This window comes from Epinephelus lanceolatus, chromosome 1, assembly GCF_041903045.1.
Source record: "Epinephelus lanceolatus isolate andai-2023 chromosome 1, ASM4190304v1, whole genome shotgun sequence".
NCBI classification, from domain to species: Eukaryota; Metazoa; Chordata; class Actinopteri; order Perciformes; family Serranidae; genus Epinephelus; species Epinephelus lanceolatus.
Genome location: NC_135734.1, coordinates 52,908,450 through 52,930,897, shown reverse-complemented (window position 1 = coordinate 52,930,897; position 22,448 = coordinate 52,908,450). Strand labels below are relative to the sequence as shown.

At 45.1% G+C, this 22,448-nt stretch overlaps 1 protein-coding gene across 1 annotated transcript in view; it reads left to right on the top strand.

Annotated features, from left to right (window-relative positions):
• rnf123 (ring finger protein 123) overlaps nucleotides 1-22,448 on the top strand; it is a 192,233-nt gene that overhangs the window by 47,867 nt on the left and 121,918 nt on the right. The window contains exons 23-31 of the mRNA XM_078172042.1: nucleotides 393-585; nucleotides 7,394-7,539; nucleotides 11,702-11,785; nucleotides 13,874-13,981; nucleotides 14,903-15,080; nucleotides 16,222-16,296; nucleotides 20,192-20,279; nucleotides 21,243-21,330; nucleotides 21,896-21,980. Of these exons, the coding sequence (XP_078028168.1) occupies nucleotides 393-585; nucleotides 7,394-7,539; nucleotides 11,702-11,785; nucleotides 13,874-13,981; nucleotides 14,903-15,080; nucleotides 16,222-16,296; nucleotides 20,192-20,279; nucleotides 21,243-21,330; nucleotides 21,896-21,980 (1,045 nt within the window). The remainder of the gene's footprint in view (nucleotides 1-392; nucleotides 586-7,393; nucleotides 7,540-11,701; nucleotides 11,786-13,873; nucleotides 13,982-14,902; nucleotides 15,081-16,221; nucleotides 16,297-20,191; nucleotides 20,280-21,242; nucleotides 21,331-21,895; nucleotides 21,981-22,448) is intronic.

Below are 22,448 nucleotides of genomic sequence, written 5' to 3'. Positions count from 1 at the left end.
CCATAAAATCAAGAAGTCCTCACGACCCCTGCAAAGCTTTGTTGACCCCTAGAGGGGGATGGGCCCCCAGTATGGGAGCCTGTGATGTACATAATAAGAACAATAAAATTAAATTAAAAAATACGATAAAAAATAAATAAATAAAAATGATAATGTAAAAGCTACAGCACAAATAAAAAGAATCATTTTGAAAATAAAATTTTGTCTTTGATAAAAGACAAAATATATTTTTACAATTTTTAATTTTTTGTCTTAATTTGAAAAATTAAGATTTAAAAAATATAAATCATATTTAATCAGACTGAGTTTATAGAATCAAACGAGGGAAAACAGCTGTTGATGAAGCTCATGACTTCCTCACGATTTATTAATCTGTGCGTCTGTAACCACAGAGGCCGTTTGGTGCGGCGGCGATGGGCGGAGCTCTGGCGAGGCCCAGCTGGTTGAGTTCTCCCACTCTGGGTCGAGCCAATCGCTTCCTGAGCACGGCCGCCGTCAGTCTGATGACCCCCAGACGACCCCTCACACAGCCGGAGAAGGTGAAGGTTCGCACGCTCGCCGTGGAGCAGAGGACTGAAGAGGACAGTGAGTCACTAAATGCATCACACTGACCTCACTATGACATCATCAGGGGTGTGTAGTGTTGTCAGGACAGTGGAATTTCTAATGTCAATACAGTACCTCAAAAAATAGTGAAACTCTGAACCACTTCAGATTCCACGGGACAAAACTGACACAGAGGGCGTTAAAATTTAAAATGTGATGAAAAGATAAAAACATCAAAGACAGTCACTTTTCTTCTCTGCCCGTGATCACTGAGACACATCCCCTCTTTGTCTTACTAATTTGGTATCCTTGACAACAGCGCATAAATTCTTGAGGTAGTGCCAAACACGTTTTGTGAGGTCACAGTGACCTTTGACCACCAAATTCTAATCAGTTCATCCATAAGTTTAAGTCGACGTTTGTGCCAAATTTGAGGAAACTCTCTCAAGCTGTTCTTGAGATGTAACATTCACAAGAATGAGACAGATGCAAAGTCACTGTGACCTTTGACCTTTGACCTTTGACCACTGTTGTAGAATAAAGAGACTCAAAACACACAGGACCGGACATTTGAGGGTTTAAACAACAGTGTCAGTTCATAAATGTGTCACACTCCTACAAGCCTTCACACACACACACATGCACACACGCACACACACACACATTCAGAGGGGCTTCCTGTCACTTAAGCTGCTGTTTCCTGTTATTTAGATAATCAGTTCTGGGAACATTTGCTTCTCCTCACATACCCAAATTTGGTCAGAGTCATGTCAGGTCACCTGCACTACATCTTCCCCCCTCTGGGGGTCGTCCCACCCCCCCACTAAATAAAACAATCAGTCATTTGATCAATTAAACCATAAAATCAATGCAAAAACCCAGCAGCCTTTCACCCTCCTCAGTTAGCATCTGTTTGCTTGTCTGTAAATTCCTCCAGGACCCCCTCGGTAGTTTTCCGATGTATTTGTGGACGATCATATTCGAATGAGTTCAGTTTCATTTTATTTATTTAACCCATTTTTAACCAGAATCAGAATCTCTTTGTTATTGTAATTGCAATTGCAATGCAATTGAGGTCCTTGTACTTATGAGAGCTTTAAAATCAGGCAGAGACCAGGTCACGTAGATTCAACTCTTTCTGAAGGTTATTTTAAGTGAGAGGAGCAGAGCTCAGAAAAACTCTGCTCCCAGCTCAGTCTGAGAAACAGGAACAGACAACAGGACCAAGTGTTGAGATCTCAGACTGAAGCTACAGTCAGATCTCTGTTCATTCATTCATTCATTCATTCATCTTCTCACCGCTTCATCCTCTTGAGGGTCGTTGGGGGGTGGAGTCTATCCCAGCTGACACTGGGTGAGAGGCAGGGTTCAGCCTGGACAGGTCACCAGACTATCACAGGGCTGACACATAGAGACAGACAACCATTCACGCTCACATTCACACCTACGGACAATTTAGAGTCACCAATTAACCTGCATGTCTTTGGACTGTGGGAGGAAGCTGGAGCACCTGGAGGAAACCCACGCTGACACAGGGAGAACATGCAAACTCCGCACAGAAGGGCTCCCACACCCGGGATCAAACCGGCAACCCTCTTGCTGTGAGGCGAGAGTGCTAACCACCACACCACCGTGCCGCCCGATCTCTGTTCAATCAAAGTAAATATGTACGATGACAGTTTACCCAGTATGGCTCTATAAATGAACAAATACCCGTGACTGCGCCTATAAAAGGTCAAAGCCCTGGAATAAAGTGTACAGTGCTGAGTGAGGGCTTTACAGTCTGTAACAAACTTCAGTGTGCCATGATAGGCAGTGTCTAACATGTGCAGATGCATTCATGTTCAGCAGATCACTGTAATCCAGAACTGGTAAAAACGTTGCAGCAGCCAGTATTTTTCTGTCAGTCAGAGGAGAAACAGCCTCAGCTTTTAAGAAGATCGTCAACCTGAGGTTTAAAAGACACAGAGTCATCACGCCAAATGCCGAGATACTGAGAGTCCTGAGTCCAAGTTGACATTTATGCCAAAATTGAAAAAATTCCCTCAAAATGTTCTTGAGATATGTTTGCATACGTACGTATGGATGGTCGGATAACATGAGAACATTACACTGTGGCCACAGCTGTCGTTCAGATGGTGGTTCAGAGGCATTCAAATAAACACAAGAAGTTTGTGCTCTAATAAAAAAAAAAAAAAAAAAAAAAAAGGGATCAGCACTCAGTGAATAATCCTCCTAAGCCCTACGATAAGCTATTATGGCAAGGCTTAACTATACAGACCCATGAGCAGTGATAACTAACATGTCTTTGGGGTCATCAGGTGGGAACCTCCTTTCACCGGTGTTTCGTCTAGTTGGTCCCACGACACCTCCAGGAGGCTAGACAGTGATCTCTGGCGTCCCAGAGACACTCCCCTAATGCCAGGTCTCACTGCTCCCCGCACCAACCCAACAACCTCCTTTACCTTACCTATACTACCACAGAGGAGGTAGACCCAGGGAAGGAAGCCTTGTTAGGCTATCACACTCCCCCGCCGGGTTAGGCTGTACAGTCTACCTCCCCAGGACGAGCCCTCACAACAATGACACCTCCAGGAGGCTGGACAGTGATCTCAGCCCAAACAGCACTGCCAACTTCAACCAAGCCCAGGCTCCGTTTATGCGAGCTCCAGGCAGAAGCAATGCTGATACTACCTTTACTAGCACATTCACCATACTCTATTTCACACGCTACATAGCATAATTACAATGTAAGCTAAAGTTAAAGGAGATAAATGAACTCACAGGATCAGCAAACACACTCACTTTGCAGCATGGTCTCAAACAAAATGGATTCAAATAGGCCACTCCCACACTTAAATAACCTTCCTCTTCCTGGATTTCCTTCTTACTTACACATGGCTTTCTCAGCCCAAACAGCACTGCCATCTTCAACCAAACCCAGGCTCCATACATGCGAGCTCCAGGTAGAGACAGTGCTGATACTAGCTTTCCTGTCACATTCACCATACTCTATTTCACACACTACATAGCATAACTATAATATAAGCTAAAGTTAAAGGAGCTAAATGAACTTACAGGATCAGCAAGCACACTCACCTTGCCGCATGGCCTCAAACAAAATGGATTCCAATAGGCCACTCCCACACTTAAATACTTCCTTTTCCTGGATTTCTCCTGACAGGAAGTGGATCTCTCCACCTGATCTCAAGGAGTTATGTGCCCTGCTTAGTAGTTCCCCCTGCTGGCCCCCAGTTGACATTATTTCTTCTGTAATAGATAAACTGGCTGCATTTAATTGCTTCATCTGACATTTCCCTCACTGTCTTCCTCAAATTCTGTCCCCGCACTCCGAGTTCCCCCAGGAGTGAGACAGTTGATCTTGCTATGAATCCCCTACACCCCACTTCCACTGGACAAATCCTAGTCTTCCATCCTCACTGCTCAGCTTCTGCTCCTAAGTCTGCATATCTAAGCTTTTTTCTTTCATAGGCTTCTTCCACTGAGTCTTCCCAAGGAACTGTCAGCTCAATGAAATAAACTATCTGTTGACTCACTGACCACAACACTAAGTCAGGCCTCTGCCTGGTACAGACTATTTCCTGAGGAACAACAAGCTTTCCCCCTAAATCTACTTGCATTTCCCAATCACAAGCACCTTCTAGGCGGCCACACCCTTGCCTCCTCACTAACTTATCCCTTCTGTATTTCTCTCCCTCACGGACAAACTGAATTACTAAACTCCTATCCTTAACACCTTCTGAATTCACCTGTCTTCGTTTCCCTTCGATGCCTGCAGCTAAACATTTCAACACCTGATTATGTCGCCATGTATATCGGCCTTGTGACAAGCCAACTTTACAGCCTGACAAAATATGCTTTAAAGTTGCGGTACGTGAACACAATGGGCATGATGGGTCCTCATTTACCCACAGTTTTAGGTTCTGGGGGGTTGGTAACACATTAAAGTAGCCCCTACCAGGAATCTAATACGATTCTCCTCCATACTCCACAGGTCCCTCCAACTAAGCTTCCTCTTCTCTACACTTTCCCAATTCAACCACTGTCCCTGTTTAGCCTGGGCCACTACCTTTGCACCCCTTACTATCTCTTCCTGTCTGCGTATCTGTTCTACAACCAGCTTTCTTTTATCTTTGAGGCCTGCTGTATTCCATACCGGTTTGCCTGAGCCAAGCCCCAGGCCTCCCCGGCCAAACTGAACATTACCTACAATCTCTGCATGTCTAAGAGCTGCCTCTGCCTCCTGAACTGCCGATCTTGGGTTCCACTTCCTCCCCTTGGTTGGATTTGGAACCACACTCCTAACTACCACGTCCTTACTCCCAGATAACAAGAGCTGATTACTTCCATTGCCATAGTAAATGCTAATGGAGAAATTGTACACCCTGCCATGATGCCTATTTCTAGCCTCTGCCAACCTGTTGTGAAACCTGCTGTACTTAGACACAACCTAATATCCTGAAAATATGCTTTCACTAAGTTAACAACTACCTGTGGCACTCTGAAGTAGTCAAACGCACTCCAAATGAGGCTGTGCGGTACTGAACCAAACGCATTTGCAAGATCTAAAAATATTACATGCAGGTCCCTTTTGTTAATCTTCGCTGCCTGAATCTGGTGCCAGATCATGCTAGTATGCTCTAAACACCCTGAAAAACCTGGTATTCCTGCCTTCTGCACCATGGTATCTATTAAGCTATTCCTTTCTAAGTAGCTAGCTAGTCTCTGCGCTACTACACTAAAGAAAATCTTCCCCTCCACATTCAAGAGAGAAATCATCCGGAATTGGCTAAGGTCCACAGACTCCTTCTCCTTAGGAATGAGGACACCCCCTGCCCTACGCCATGCTCTTGGTATAATTTGTTTTTCCCAAACTATTCTTAGCTGTTTCCACAAAAATGTAACCATATCAGGTGCACTTTTATAAACCCGGTAGGGGACTCCATTAGGCCCTGGGGCCGAAGAAGCCTTTGCACGCCTGACCACCTCCTGAACTTCCTTCCACCTAGGTGGCCTGACATCCATCTCATGCTCTATCCCTCCTAATGGAGGGATATCAGGTGGGAAACCTACTATCCTATTCTTCTCCAAATCTGAATACGTTTTTCTCAAATATTCTTCAACCTCTAACCTTTCTGCTTTAAGCTGCCCTCCCTTTTCCTGGCTGAACAATCCTTTAACAAACTTAAAAGGGTCCCTGAAAAAACCTGTCCTAGCATATTCCTTCTTCCTCCTCTTTTTCCTGAGATGCTCCGCCCTTCTAAGAACTGCTAGCCTGCTTCTCAACTCCTCTTGCAACACCTTAATTCCCTCCCTTTCTTCTTCTGTAGCCTTTTTCCACTGCTTTCTTAACTTAAAATTAACGTAAAGACTTTATTAAGTTTAAATGATTTGTAAACATCATGTCGTCATCTTATGACTAAACTTCACACAAATGTTTCAAGTCTAGTTCAGACCAAAGATTCACGCCGAGTCGAGTTGAAACAGACACAGAAAGCTGCTGGTTCACAGGAAGTGACCACCATGAGACGGTGTATCATCTCTAGTCAACGACTCTCTGTGCTTCTGATCTGTAACGTCGACAGGAAGTGACCACCATGAGACGGCGTATCATCTCTAGTCAACGACTCTCTGTGCTTCTGATCTGTAACGTCGACAGGAAGTGACCACCATGAGACGGCGTATCATCTCTAGTCAACGACTCTCTGTGCTTCTGATCTGTAACGTCGACAGGAAGTGACCACCATGAGACGGCGTATCATCTCTAGTCAACGACTCTCTGTGCTTCTGATCTGTAACGTCGACAGGAAGTGACCACCATGAGACGGCGTATCATCTCTAGTCAACGACTCTCTGTGCTTCTGATCTGTAACGTCGACAGGAAGTGACCACCATGAGACGGCGTATCATCTCTAGTCAACGACTCTCTGTGCTTCTGATCTGTAACGCTGACAGGAAGTGACCACCATGAGACGGCGTATCATCTCTAGTCAACGACTCTCTGTGCTTCTGATCTGTAACGTCGACAGGAAGTGACCACCATGAGACGGCGTATCATCTCTAGTCAACGACTCTCTGTGCTTCTGATCTGTAACGTCGACAGGAAGTGACCACCATGAGACGGCGTATCATCTCTAGTCAACAACTCTCTGTGCTTCTGATCTGTAACGCTGACAGAAAGTGACCACCATGAGACGGCGTATCATCTCTAGTCAACAACTCTCTGTGCTTCTGATCTGTAACGTCGACAGGAAGTGACCGCCATGAGACGGCGTATCATCTCTAGTCAACAACTCTCTGCGCTTCCGTTCTGATTTGCAGCTTTTTGGCCATTTGACCAGCTGAGTGTCAGGTGACATCATCAGCCGGCTTGAGTCGAGCTCAGACCAGCTGCTGCTACTTTTCCCTGCTATGTTCTAAAATGGTTTCATTGTTTTTGTGAGCCTTTGGTCTGAACTGGACTTTAGGGATAAAATGATGAAGTGACATTTTATATCCAAACGGTCAAAAGTCAGCTTGACTGTGACATCATCATGTTTTAGTGTGAGAGAAAGTTGATGGGTGGGCGGAGTCATACAGCCACCAGGTGGTGATTCTGATTTCTGAAATAATTGGGACATTATTGTTGCAGAGTCAGACTGCTGCATGCTGCCTTGGTTTCCTCCTCTTCCTGTGAGGAGCCTCTCTCTAACTGACTGGTGTATGAAGTCTTATTAAAGACAGTGTGATGCTGATGAAACAGCCGTCACCACTGGATCCTGCAGAGCACCCTACACCTGTCCTCTCTTACTCATCGTCAACTTTTCGGTTCCTCTTCAACCTGCAGTCGAGGGAAGCCATGGTAACGACGGCCTGTTGCTGGGACGACCACTAGAGGAGCCCGATCAGCCAATCACAGACAAGTCCCTGCTGGAGATAGTTGACGGGATCGTGATGATGTACAACCTGAGTGTCCACCAGCAGCTGGGGAAGGTGAGTCTTTGTTTACACACCTGTGTGTGTTTGTACTTCCTGTTCATGGCAGGAGCTCTGTTTGGTTACCAGGAGAATATTTTGGGATCTCAACACATCCACGTCCTTTGAAGAAGAGGATTTACGGGCGGGTCAGACAGGGCTGAATATTATAATGTGAGGTGAGCGTCTGTCAGGATCCAAACACAAAAGGTTAATGTTGCATATTTTATGCATATGTAAGAATCTGACCTTCACACAGAGACTCTGATAAACTCTGAAGTGTGACTGTGAGTCGTCTCCTGCATGCTGACTGATCTGAATACAGACTTTAGTCGCGGTGATGTCATTTTTCTTACAACATCTTAAAGAACAACTGCAGCATTTTTCAACCTGGAGCCTGTTTCTTCATGTTTTGTGTCAAAGTGACTGAAACTGGACAGATAGGGTATCAGAGGGGTTAAAAGCTCTGAGGGACACAGGCAGCAGTTTGTGCAGATGGGTGACGGCATATCATGCCTAGACATGACTGTGGGGGTCCCACAGGGGTCAGTATGAGGTCCCACAGGGGTCAGTATGAGGTCCCACAGGGGTCAGTATGAGGTCCCACAGGGGTCAGTATCAGGTCCCACAGGGGTCAGTATGAGGTCCCACAGGGGTCAGTATGAGGTCCCACAGGGGTCAGTATGAGGTCCCACAGGGGTCAGTATGAGGTCCCACAGGGGTCAGTATCAGGTCCCACAGGGGTCAGTATGAGGTCCCACAGGGGTCAGTATGAGGTCCCACAGGGGTCAGTATCGGGTCCCACAGGGGTCAGTATGAGGTCCCACAGGGGTCAGTATCAGGTCCCACAGGGGTCAGTATCGGGTCCCACAGGGGTCAGTATTAGGTCCCACAGGGGTCAGTATCGGGTCCAAAACTGTTTATTTTGTATATAAATGATATATGTATGATGTCCAGAAAATTAAAAGTAGTTTTATTCGCAGGTGACAGCGATGCTTTTTGTTCTGGGAAAAAAAATCTGTAGCAGCTTTTTGTCCTTTAATTTGAAAAAAACTAAATTTATGTTGTTTGGAAACCGCAGTACAGACACAGACGTTCAGGTGACTGGTGAGGTGAGTCTGTGAAACTAAATCTGTGGAAACCTTGGGATTTTGTCATTTCAACAAAATCCCAAATTTGGGAATTGAGTTAGTAAACAAAATGTCATGTTACCATGTTGTGTATTATCAGTGCTATATGAGTTGGATTTAACGCTGTGACGCCGTCAGCACAGGTTCATGATGTAGGCGACTTTTTAATTTGCCAAAACTTGTCATAATGACAAATGCTGGTTCAGGTGGTTTGCATGAAATTGAACTGGTACATGCTTGTACACCAGACTGGACCAACAACACCAGACATCGACCCGACTCTGCGGGGCCGTCGAGCTGAACTTTAAATCACGACTCTTCGTGCAGTCATTTTCGTGGGAAAAGTATTTTCCAACAAATCAGCGAAGAGGGTGAAGTTATGAAACTTTGAGGGATAAAGAAGGAAGTCTTTCTGAGCTCTGCAGCTCCGTGTCAGCTGATTCTCTATAACATGACTTTTACAGGAAAAGATCAGCACAGGTTTCAGCTGCTGTCACTCTGCCTGCAGACGTTACTGAGCTCCAGATGTGTGTGCATGTAGTGACAGTGTGAAGACACACAGCTGTTTGAACAGTGATGACTCAGTGATCATCAGTCGGTACCGTCTTTATTCTGCGGGCTGTGTCACACCGAGGAGACGACATGATCAGAATCAGTGAAGCTTTATTAACCCCTGTGAGACAGCCTGACCTCTGAATGTGACCCTTCGTACTGCAGCCGTGCACATGGGTAATGTTTGCATCAGACATGGAGGCGGCTCTTTGCGACGGTGTTTCTCTGCTTTCTGTGATTTTTGTGGTTAAATATGAATCTGAAGATAAATCTTTATGGTTTTCTTTAATAAGCAGATTAATGACTGTTTTCCTCTGACTGATGATGACACTCCTCCTTCTCCCTGCCGTCTCTCCGTGCTCCATCTCTCTCATTTTCCTGCTCCGCTGTTGAATCAGAGGTTGTTCCTCCCGACGGTTGACCTCTTCACCTCTCTGCTGATGTCACTTCTCTTCCCTCATTCAAAGATACGACTCATCACAGGTGAACGCTGCCGCAGCCTTTATAGCTCTGTGTGGTGATGATGAGACTCCGCCACCGTTCAGGAGCGTATGATTTGAGTTAGACATTTTCCCTATAATAAAGGTGATTCTTTCTCTGCTCTCTGATTGGTCATCGTCTGAGCAGAGCGTTGTAGTGAGGTGTTTCAAATAGAGCGATTTATGGACCAATAAGGGAGCATGGTGTTCAGCAGAGAACGTTGATGTGTTCAGGTCAGTGTGAGGTCAGTGTTTCATGCATCCAGTTAACAGTTTGTTTGTGGTTGCAGTCAGCTGAATTCACAGACCTGCAGAAACCTCCTGCTGCTACCAGCTGATCAGAAAATACCAACCACAAAATAAAAACACAACCAGCCCCATAACTGAGGGCAAACACTCGTCTGAGGCTCCCAGGGCTTGGCCGCCCGTACATATATTAGCAGAGAGTGAGGTTTGGCTGTCAGGCTGAAGGTAAGGGATGTGGGCCGACCTGTTGCCTGTCTGTCCCGGTCCTGATCCTTCGGCCATCGTTTGGTCAGTCCGCTTTCTGTGGTCCAACTCTGCGTAGTGTCGTTACTCTACTGACAGTTTAAAACATTAAACAGGCGCACAGTAACCGGAAGCAAAACTTCACAGCAAAAACTAGGAAACTTCTTCTCCATCTCCAGATTTATTTAAAGGACAACTTTGGTATTTTTCAACCTGGGCTCTATTTCCCCATGTGTATGTGTGCGTATGATTCATGGGTACCACTCGTTCTAAAATTGGTTCAGTATTGAGCCGCGAAACGAGCTAAAACGGTAATGGGGGCAAATGCGTCCCGTATAAAAGTGTTTTTTTTTGCCACTGACCGGTTCAGATCGCCAGTGCTATCTCTGTAAATAGCATGCTAACTTAGCCTCTCCCTTACCTCTGGGCTGTGTGACGTCACGAGCTTTGCTCCACTGTGTCTGTAGCTCTCTCTACTCGTGGGACAGCCGTTTTCTTGAGGAAGAGGTGTTTCGGGATTGGATGTCTTCTCTTCTTCGGCTGGCAGTAGTCATCTTGGGAGAAGTGAGCACTGCAGACCCGATGATCTGCAAGGCGCAGTGTCTGGACAGGAGTGTTAGCATCCATTTGTAGCACAACTAGCCACAACTTCAGCATCTCGCCGTCCGACAAAGGCAGCCTGTGAAAGCTGTACGGGGTGTTGCACGACATCCTGTTCTTGCGTTCAGGAAAAAGGCCCGTTTATTTGAGCACTCCAAAAACTCCGGTAACACTCCAGGGGGTAGCACGTAAAAGACTCCGTCCTCTGACTCTTCTAGCGTAACACACACTTCACACACACATACTCACTTACAGTACCAAGCGGGGCCGCCCTCCCCCTCTCTGCTCCAACACTGACTGACAGCTGACTCCACTCATTCACACTCACCACTGCCCCAGGGCCGCTACCATATGCTATCTACAGAGATAGCACTGGCGATCTGAACCGGTCAGTGGCGAAAAAAAGCACTTTTATACGGGACGCATTTGCCCCCATTACCATTTTAGCTCGTTTTGCGGCTCAATACTGAACCAATTTTAGAACGAGTGGTACCCATGAATCATACGCACACATACACATGGGGAAATAGAGCCCAGGTTGAAAAATACCAAAGTTGTCCTTTAAGGAGTTTATGTCCACAGACAGACTTTGTTCTTCTTCTCTCTACTCAACAGCCTGAACAGATGATTTTAGAATTAAAAGGTTGATCAAAAATCACTGCTCACCAACTGCAGCACTCAGAGAACCCGTGACGTCCATGAAATCAACCAAATATGGTTTAAATGCCGTGAGAACACACAGCTACTTCATACATTGTCTGTCAGTGACACCAGCGATGGGGCTGAAACAGTTCAGTGAACAGATCGCAGCAACTGAAAGTGAAGAAGCAAATAAAACAATGCAAACAGGAAACTCTGCCGACCAGACGGCCTCCTGGTTGAATATTACAGATCCAAAACAAGATCCTTAAGTTTTTTTCTGTCTTTCAGATGGTGGTGGTTTCAGATGACGTCCATGAATACGCTGTTGCTCTGAAGGACACGGAGGAGAAGATCGCACGCTGCCCTGCCAAAGTAAGATCAGTGTGTGTTGGGGTCCTTCAGGCTCTGTCTCTGTTTCAAACCCTTCCTGTGTTTTATCACATTAACTGAATGTTTTAGTTTCATGGTTCTCTTCATCAGTTTGTTTTTGTCAGTGTGAACTCGTTATAAAGTCAGAGGTGATTAGTTTTTGTTTGTTGGAGCTCAGTTGAAGGTAATTGGTCGTGCTCCAGTCCACACAGCCGTCAGCCTGTCGTCTCATTAGCTTCATGCAGAACACACGTGTCAGCAGAAACCTGAAGACCAACATGGTCACAGAGGACGATTGTCTGCACAAAAACCAAATACTCTGTATTGATTATGAAGGATGGAGCCTGGAGTTTGCAGGTGAGGAGGGACTTTAACCATCTGTCGGTGTGTTGGCACTGAGTGCAGAGGGAGGTGAAAATCCTGCTGCGACTGCAACAAGGCCAGACACTAACATCATTATGCAAATTGAAATAATTGCAATTAACTTTAAAGTTAGTTTGGTTTGAAGCAAACTCACAGCTGTGACGACAGTCTGTGATCAGACTGCAGGAGGAGTTGGTGATTCAGGTCCCATCATTCAGGTTGTTTTCTGTGTTTGAGTCGTAGTTTGTTTCCACAGAAGTTGGCTCGTGAACATGGCCTCCTGACATGTCAGCAACAGTTCTTCACATGGATTTATGTTATTAAGAACTCTCATATCCTCAAAGTATGAGTTGTAAACGTATAATGTCCATGAGCTGTCCCACATTTATTCACAAGCAGTCACCAACAAACCAAACATTGTGACGTGAACTCAGCAGTATCCAACAGACTCACCTCAGACACACAGGAACAAAGGAATATAATGTAATGGAGGTATACACAGCCTGTCTGCGACACCGGGGGTCAGCACGGCTGCTGTCCGGCACACAATACACTTGGCCCCGATGTCAGTCCCTGCACGTAGTGGGCCCACAAGGCGGCGGCTCCATGTCATTTATTCGGGCTGAGGCTCGAAGGCCCAGTCACCAGACGCTTGCTGGCAAGCTTCCGTGGCCCTGGTGTCCCCATACTGGGCGAGGTCTCTTTTCCCAAATGTGCGTTTCATCGAGGTCTTCTTTAACTGCTCTCAGTCTGGCCCCTCCCCTGGGACCACTGTGCCTCATGAGACCCTACCAGGGGCTGTTAGCTCCGGACAACACAGGGACACACAAACCCCTCCATCATGTTAAGGTGGTGATTCTTTGCAGATGATGTGGAACTGTTGGCGTCGTCACACTGTGACCTCCAGCATGACCTGGGGCGGTTTGCAGCTGAGTCGGGATGAGAGTCAGCTCCTTCCAGTCTGAGGTCATGGTTCTCTGCTGGAGAACAGTGGATTGATGGATGGACCTCTGGGTTGGGAGAGTTACTGCCCCAAGAGAAGAAGCTCAAGTATCTCAAAGATCTTGTTCACAGTGAGGGTAGAATAGAGTGTGAGATGGATCGGTGGTTTGGTGCAGTGTCTGCAGTGATGCTGGTGCCGGACCGTCGTGGTTCAGAGGGAGCTGAGCCAGAAGGCAAAGCTTTCCATTTCCTGGTCCATCTGCGTCCCAACCCTCACCTATGGTCATGAGCTCTGGGTAGTGACTGAAAGAATGAGGTCACAGATACAAGCATCTGAAATGAGTTTCCTCTGTAGGGTGTCTGGGCTCAGCCTTAGAGATAGGGGGAGGAGTCAGACATCTGGAGGGAGCTCGGAGTAGAGCCGCTGCTCCTTCATGTTGAGGTGGTTCAACATCTGATCAGGATCCTCCTGGTCCAGCTGGTAGGAGGCCCCGGGGCAGACCCAGAACACACTGGAGGGATTATAGATCTCATCTGGTCTGGGAACACCTCGGGTCCTCCAGGAGGATAGTTGGATGGATGGATGGATGGATGGATGGATGGATGGAGGGAGATGTAATGTACACACACAAACAAAGCTCTACATGTATATGAGTTCATTCAGCACGTGCAGCTTCATGTCTCCGTCCTCTGGCGTCCTCAGACCGCACCAACAGAAACAGTGTGTGTAATGGTGACAATGGTGAAGTCACGGGTGATGTCATGACGCTGATTTGTGCCCCTCAGAGACCAGACATCCTGGACGAGCTCCAGAAGAGCCAGAAGGTTTTTGCAGAGAAGCTGAACCACCTCAGCAGGAGACTAGCCTGGATCAACGCCACCATCTACTCCAAGGTGATCCTCGTCCTCCACATGTCTGTCTGTCTGTCTGTCTGTCTGTCTGTGTCTGTGTCTGTCAGTCCATCCGTCAGGTTTTATTGACCTTTTGCTGATAGTTACATGTGAGTCTTTCTGTCAGCAGCTCATCTTGAGTTTATCTTGTACACGTTACAGGTGTAATGTGGCGTTGTGCTGCCACAGAGCCTGATTGTTTTGCTGTGTTCACACCTGCACAAACGAACTGAACAGGACAGGTGTCAGCGCAGCCTTAAATTAAGACATGCTTGTTTAATTTATTTGTTTTCTGAAATTTAAAGTGTGAATATGTAAATGAGGAATTATCATATCACATATTCACTGAGTTACACACATCTCCAGAACATAAACCTGAACATTGGATGAAGCCAGTTTAAAAATTCCTGTTTCACTTTGTTCACATATTAGAGTAAAAGGTTTTTACAGAGGGAGTTTGGATGTCTCTTATTGTCACTCCATAAATCAAAAAATACAGTCAACAGCCATAAAATAAATCCATTTCCACCATGTGTTTATGAATAAGATGTTCTATAAATCGGGCTGTGAATCATAAAGGAACAAACTGCTCTGTAAAAACCTTCAGAATACAGACAGGAACCAAACTGTAACGTGGGGTGGATTAAGATCTGGACGGTAAAACATTTTTAGGCAAAAAATAAAACACTGGGGTAAAAAATGTATCTAATAGATATCACCATGAGACTTCTCGGTTGATTACTGACATGAAGACAAAACTAGTGTGTTCATTGTGACAGCTGGTTTAGATTCAGTCTTGAGAAGAAGATGTTTATTAGGTTTAGTCGCATTTTAGTCATTTTTTCTTTCATAGTTTTAGTCGATAAAAAGCTTGTGTGAATCTAAGTGAAGAATCATCATGTCTGTCCGTCTGTCTGTCTACAGGAGAAGATGCTGGACGTGTACTGGCTGCTGTGTGTTTGTATTCGGACCATCGAACATGCAGACAACACCGGCTCTTTGTTCGCCTTTGCTCCAGAGTTCTACCTCAACGTGGCCATGAATGCGTACAGCGCTTTGAAGAACTACTTCAGCCCTGCAAACAGCATGGAGGAGCTGCCAGGTGAAACACTGAGTTCTCTGAAACCCTTTTTTTATTAAAGGAGAAGTCTGGTATTTTGCACTTTGAGCCCCATTTCTGGGTTGTTTATGATGAAATAGAGTGGTAAAGACCAAAACAGTGACGATTGCTCATTTTCAGAGAATTTGTCTTTCCCCTGCCTGGCTTAACATTGCTGCATATGGCCATGTGTGAACCTGTCGTAAAACCACCCTAAACGTTTGTTTTCAAAGACATAAAACTCACTGAGTGGGCTAGTGCAAAAAAGTGCAAAATACCGCACTGGGACAAAGCGCTCCCCCGCACCCTGCCTCTGCCTTTCTGTTGAAAAAAACAACAAAACAATGCTATGTGGTCGAGCTGCCACCTGACAGTTGATCAAACGTTAGTCGACCAGAAAGGTCATCAGTCGCTGCAAATGTGAAACTCTATCAGGAGCTGCACCTTGTCAAAATAAGCCCAAACCTATATGACTGGAGCATGTGTGACTTTACTTTGAAAGGACAGACACAGGAAGTGTCCACGCTCAGCAGTCAGACAGGAGTCAGGTTAATCTCCAGGGCTGGTACCTGCGGTTATTCCACAGGCTAGTTAATAACATGTTGGGCAGGAAATCCAAAGTGTGGGATCATTTTGAGAAGGTGAAGGACGAACACCATCCACTGATGGACCCTGATGAGGACTGTTGGTCCACTAGGAACAGTCTCAGTTGGGGTTCAGCCCTGCTACGTGGACACATGTCCTAATAGAGACTAAAACTGACGGACTCTTTGGTGATACGATGTATCTGCCACATATACAGAGTAACATGAGCTCTCTCCACGTTGCCCTGTCAGTGTGTTGAGGTGATATTACTGAGGCTTGTTAACACTGGTCTGGAGTCTGTGGATTAACAGTTAATGCCCGCTGTATTAACTGTTAGCAGCACAGATTGATTTATTGACGCAGCTCTGTGGAAGAGGTTGTTTTCTCGTTGGAAGCACACGCTCACACTGTGTCATCATTAGCTGTGTGTCACATGCAGCCTGCTGCTGGTTCAGCTGTTCACTGTTCGGTGAAGTAGAATCCAGGTGGACTGGAACGTGAGCTGTCAGCTGAACATCAGCACAACTTCACACATGTGTCTGTCTGTCTGTCCCCACAGGCTACGAGGACACCTTGACCCAGCTAGCTGCTATCCTCGCCAAGCACTTTGCAGACCCTCGTATAGTAGGAACAGGTAACACACACACACACACACACACACACACACACACACGCACACGCACTGGCGGGTGAATTCACACAGGAATGGTGCTGCACAAATGAGACAAACAGAAACTCTGAACAGATGAAACACCTCCTGAGCTGTGCTGCCAGGCAGCGCTCTGTGCTGGTATTTAAATTATGGGATACATTTGGTGTAAAACTGACCCTTTCATGAGCCTCGATGCTGGAACAGCTCCATTCAGCGCTAACAGCTGCACGCAGTAGAGTTCTGCAGGAGTGAGTCCCAACAGCCAGAAATGAGTTAGCATGTTAGCATGTTAGCACTTCCTGTTCCCACGTGTTCAAGTCTGTGTGTTCTAGATTCAGTGTGTGAAATAAGGTCTGTGGTCAACACAAGCTGAAGAGACTTTCACCTTTTGTTCTACATCAGTAAATACCCCACTGTCACTGCAGAAGCTTTGATGTGTCTCTGACAGTGCTGCACAGTAACACATTACAGTAATATATTACTTTTTACAGTAACAAGTAGTGTAACTAATTACTAATGAAATCTAAGTAATAATATTCGTTACTCCAAAACCAAACAAGCCGTCACAACGTTACGTTTGTTATCACATGACTACTGACTTGAAACACAACATCACATCAGCTGACTCATGTTAGTGATAATCATGCTGCGTCTGCACGTTATAAAGCAGTGAGCTTGTTGGAACCTCTGACCATAGCAGCTGGAAACATTCTCATCACTTTGATTTTATTGGGAGGAAAGATGATAAGAGCACTGTTGCTGCAGGGAGTCGGACTAAAACTCTTAAAGTAGAGCACAGAGCAGATACAGGCTGCTGAGGCCTCAGACAGAAACATACCAGGGAACAAACACCTGACAGTTCAGGGTGGGACGAAGGCCACTTTAAACAAAGCTCAAAATTTCTCAAGAGATCACAGACAGTAAACCTGATGAAAGAAAGCTCCACAGTGTTGGAGCCACTGCTGTAGTAATGAGTCTGGAGTTGGGGGGCAGTCAGTAGGTCCTGTTCTGAAGACCCTACTGACGATATCTGAATGGGGAAGATCACTGATGTGTTCAGGTGCCTGGCCGTGGCTCTGTACATGAGAACAAGTATCTTGAAGTGGATCCTGAAACTGATGAAGCCAGTGTAAAGACACTAGAATGGGAGTGATGTGAGTCGACCTGTTGGACCTTTTTAACAGCTGAGAAGCAGCGTTCTGGATTTTTTGAAGAAGCTTAAGATTTGTTTAGACAAGTCAAAAGAGATTTACAGTTGTCCAGTCAGAAGGACACAAAAGCATGCATCATCATCTCCAGCTCAGGTGGAGACACCACAGATCTGAGCTCTGCAGTGTTTCTTAGCCGAATAAAACAAGTTCAGGTTGATTATTTAACATGATGATCAAAATGCATGATCAAAAATAACCCCAAGATTCCTAAAACATGACCGTATAGCTGAAGACAGGGACCCAACACTAACCTCTGAAGCTCTACTTCCTGGAGATATTATCAGAATCTTGTCTGTGTTTAATTGTAAGTAATAGTTTGACGTCCAGTCCTTGATGGCAACAAACAGTTGTGAAGAATGGAGAAGAATGGAAAGAGCTGACAGGACCAAGAGACACAGAGAAACTCATATCTGAAAAGTAGGAGCAAAACCATATCAACCAAAGTAGAACCCAGAATATCAACAACACCAAAGAAAGGAAATAACTAGATTTATTATTATGCTCTAAACTATAATCCTTATTATATTATATTATTAATGTACAGAATAAATAATAATAACCCCGACACTGAGCGCTCCTCCACATGGATGACTGCACTCAGACACAGCGTGTTTGTGCTGTAGTGTCATTAGCACCTCATCTTTGGTGAACTGGACTTTGAGACGTTGCAGACAGCAGCTTCAGCTGATGCACTGTTCATGTTCCCATCAGCAGCTGCAATTCACTCTCTGTGAATTCACCTATGTGTGTTATTCTCTGCAGTAATGAAGCTTCTCCTGTCTGTCATGATGGTATTCCGTCACAGTAACACACACGTGTCTCTCACATCACCATCGGAGGTGTTAAACTTTGTGTTTGTATCAACTAAAGACTCGGGATGTAAATGAGCCACAGAAAGATCTGATTTACATAAAGTGCAGCTGCCTGATGAGACCTGATGCTCGTCTTTGGTTTCTGTCCATCAGCTCTCAGTGTGTTTGGGTTTTATATTTCGAAGTGACTGGATGTTCCAGGAAGCTGCGAGTCAGTTTATCATGATCAGACCACCGCGATCAATCAGCTTCTTATCAGTGAGCGTGAACCTCAGCCTCATCAGTCACTTCCTGTCACAGACTTTCACAGAAGCTCTGGAAAGAGTTTGACCACCAGTTACAGCAGGACGGAAACACGGCAGTGACGTTAAAACGTGTCCAACAGAGAGTTTAACCTCTCTGTTTTCTCTCATCGTCTCTATCTGAACACAAGATTTTACCTGAACTCTTCAGAGAAAATGAAATCGTAAACTCTTCTCTGTGTTTGTTGATGTATTTATTACCAGTTCCTCAGATGTCTGCTGATCTGTGTGACCTCACAGAGATATATATAGTTGGTACTGAATGGGCCGGAGCTTCTGGAACGTAAAACCAGGAATCTTAAGTAGGGATACATGGGCATGGATTTTTTCAACCAATACTGATAACCGATTAATTACCTGCTTCTCATGGCCGATACCATAACAGGTAATTTCACCTTTTTGTATTTTAAAAAGAAGTGTAAACCTGTAGTTTGTGTTCACTGAGGGTCAGAAAGGCTGGTTTAATATTCCACATCAAACTGACTTCACTGCTTCTAACACAACAAACACAAACAACAGGTGTGACTCTTCATACCTGCCAACGTCAGGTCTACCTTCACTGGCCCCGCCCCCATATAACCCTACACTACAGGTGGACATCAGAAATACAAAATTACTTTATCAGTATTAAATGTGACGTTAATGGTGAGACAGAGGAGGATGATGATGAAGCCCAGTGTTACTGTGTTGAATGTTAGCTGCTACTTCTGATTAGCTCATGCTAACGCTCTGTGTCTAACCTGTGTTTGGCGGTCGGAGATCAGACCCTCGGCGCCGTCCTGTTGTCTTCCTCTGGACCTGTGAAAGACGTCCACTCCGCAACATGTTTCACCTTCTAGGCAGCGTGCTGCAATCATTGTTGTTTTTCTTCTCCGTGTTTATTAGCAGCTTGCAAACATGTAGCTCCACCCACTGTGTCGGTGTGTAGACGCTGCCCTTGTTAAGTCAGTGAAAGCAGTCTGGCTTTGTATTATCGGCACTTTTTATCAGCTATAATTTTAATTATCGGAATAACTCATAACTATAAAAATATCCCATTATCAGCCAATAATTTATTGGCACAATATATATCATGTATCCCTAATCTTAAGTGCTATATCGTAGGCAGCTGGACTTGCTTGAGTTTCTTGAATCCAGTTGCCTACGATACGCCTGGATGACTGAGAATCTTCACCGCTATAAAACCATGAAGTGATTCTAACTACGTACTGCAGGGTAGTGTTGGTACGCTGTCAGCTGAAGTGATCTGATCTGATGTTCCAGTTCAGTGTTCATTAAACAGATGTGGTTGTTATTGTTGGTTTATTCAGCACGTGATGATTTCTACAGATGATAAATCTCTCTTATAACATGAAACCAGTGGAGCAGAAACACTCCTCACAGATGTCATAAATCCATGATGGTGACCACATGCCGTGACGTCTCCACTGAGGGTTAAACTTTACTGTAACACATTTTATTTCTGTCTTGCAGTTACTAAAGTTCAGGTGTTGTCGAGAGGAACTCGTATGTGTTGTTGTCATCATAGATATCTCTTCTCTTGTCTTCTCAGATATCAAAGACTCTCTGATGCAGGCCCTGGCCAGCTATGTCTGTTACCCACAATCCCTCAGGGCAGTGGAGAGGATCCCAGAGGAACAGTGAGTGCTCATTGGTTTAAACTGGACTCTTTCTGATTGGTCGGACTCATCAGTTTAGTTTCTTTTCCTCTTTATGCATTAAAAATCCAAACATTGATTCCACCTAACATCACGTCTTCAGCTCCTGTTGGAAGCTGAGGTTTTAGAAGAAGTAGCAACGGATCAACTGTTGACTGTTATTGATGGAAACAACATGTTAGTGAAGATAACAGCACAGAAACTGCTCTGCTGAAGGTCACTCCATCCTTCTGGATGTAAACTAGGTTTGTACTGTGGGGGAACTCAGGGCTCGATGATCGGTTCTTTTTATTTACATGCCTCCTGTGGGTCATCTCGTATGCAGACGACACACAGACTTATCTGAAGTGTGATTCTGCAAACCTTTGTTAGTGACCTGATTTCCTCTGAGTCTTTACGACCAAATGTGTCAGCTGTGATCAGACTGCAGCTTCAGCTGAAGCAAACACATTCAGTCAGATCGTTTCTGTTGTTCCAGCACACTGTAAGAGCCGATCACACAGACAACACTTCAGCAGCTGGAATCAAACCTGCAGTTTATGGGGCGCCGGCTCTACCCTCTGAGCTACTGGACACCCCAACACCAGGCTTTTATTGTGAAATATTTGCAGGACTGTGTTATTAATAATTCAGTACAGCTCCATACATGAGCAGAATATTGGCTTTTAATTGTGTAAATACAGTAGTTACAGCAGCAGCGCTGCAGCAGTTCAGGGACGCCGCCGTCACACGCTCACACAGGCGTCGGTTTTCATTTTATCTCTTAAGTCTAGTTTTCATTTTTATTTCAGGTCAATTTTCTCTCATGGTTTGAGTTCTTAGTTTTTGTAAGTCAAAAAATAAATAAATGAATAATAATAATTCTAATAAAAACTGTATCAAAGACGATCGAGTGATGTCATCAGACGTGTGTTCTGATCAGTGCTGATATCACGCATGTTTCAGACGGGTGGCCATGATGAGGAACCTGCTGGCCCCGTATGAGCAGAGACCCTGGGCTCAGACCAACTGGATCCTGGTCCGACTGTGGAGGGTGAGACACAGCTCTGCTACACTCACACTTTCACACACATAAAACTTGAGTGGATTAAAGATCCTAACACACAGGCTGATGACTGCAGTTTGTTTTTGGTCCTGTCAACAGTTTTACACACGTGTGTTATGACAGCAGGAGGTCTGCTAACATGTCCTCACACTCAGTCGTGCAGTTTAACTAAGTTCACACTCATCAGACTCTGCTCCACTACATAGTGTACTTTATACTGCACTACAGTTACCTGACAGATTTAGTTACTTTACAGGTTATCGACACAAAATATAATCAATAATCAGTGATGATGGATAATTAGAGATGAAACTACTCATCGCTATGTAAAGTCATGATCAACTCATTAATGCATCAGTGACATCATACAGATTACTCTGCAGAATGAGTACTTTTACTTTTGGTACTTTGAGTATATTTTGATGCTGATACTTTTGTTCTTTGACCAGAGTAACCTGCTGACGCAGTTTTCAAACACTGTTCTGTTCTTCCTGTTCCTGAGGTGAAGGAGTGTTGGTGTGTCGTTGTGACATCACGGCGTGTTGTTTTTCAGGGTTGCGGTTTTGGCTACAGATACACTCGTCTTCCTCACCTGCTGAAAACCAAACCTGAGGACGCCAACCTGCCCAGTCTGCAGAGTAGGTGGTCCCTGTCTGTCTGTCTGTCTGTCTGTCTGTCTCTGTCTCTGCAGACTTCCTGTTGTCTCCAGCTGTTCAGTAGTCTTTAAAGTAAATAAATCATGATGTGTTCCTGGTTCTAGCTCCGCCTCTCTGGGATGTAGTTTTTGTTTCTGTCTCTTCGTCCCGTCAGGTGTGGGTTTTTCTTTCAGGTCAGATTTCATCGTTTGCTTTCGTGAATTTCCATAAATAAATTGAGGCCATGACTGGTTCTCTACACAGGGTTTATTTTAACCACATCTCTGTTTGATTTATGGCTTCAATTATCTGTGTGTGTGTGTGTGTGTGTGTGTGTTTCAGCACACACATCGGAGTGTGTGAGTGAAGCTGTCCTGGATGTTTCTGCAGATTGAACAGAGTCTGTGTTGTTTCCTGAGCATCATTTACAGAGTAGAATCACGGCAGCAATAAACTGATATGTCAGATTTA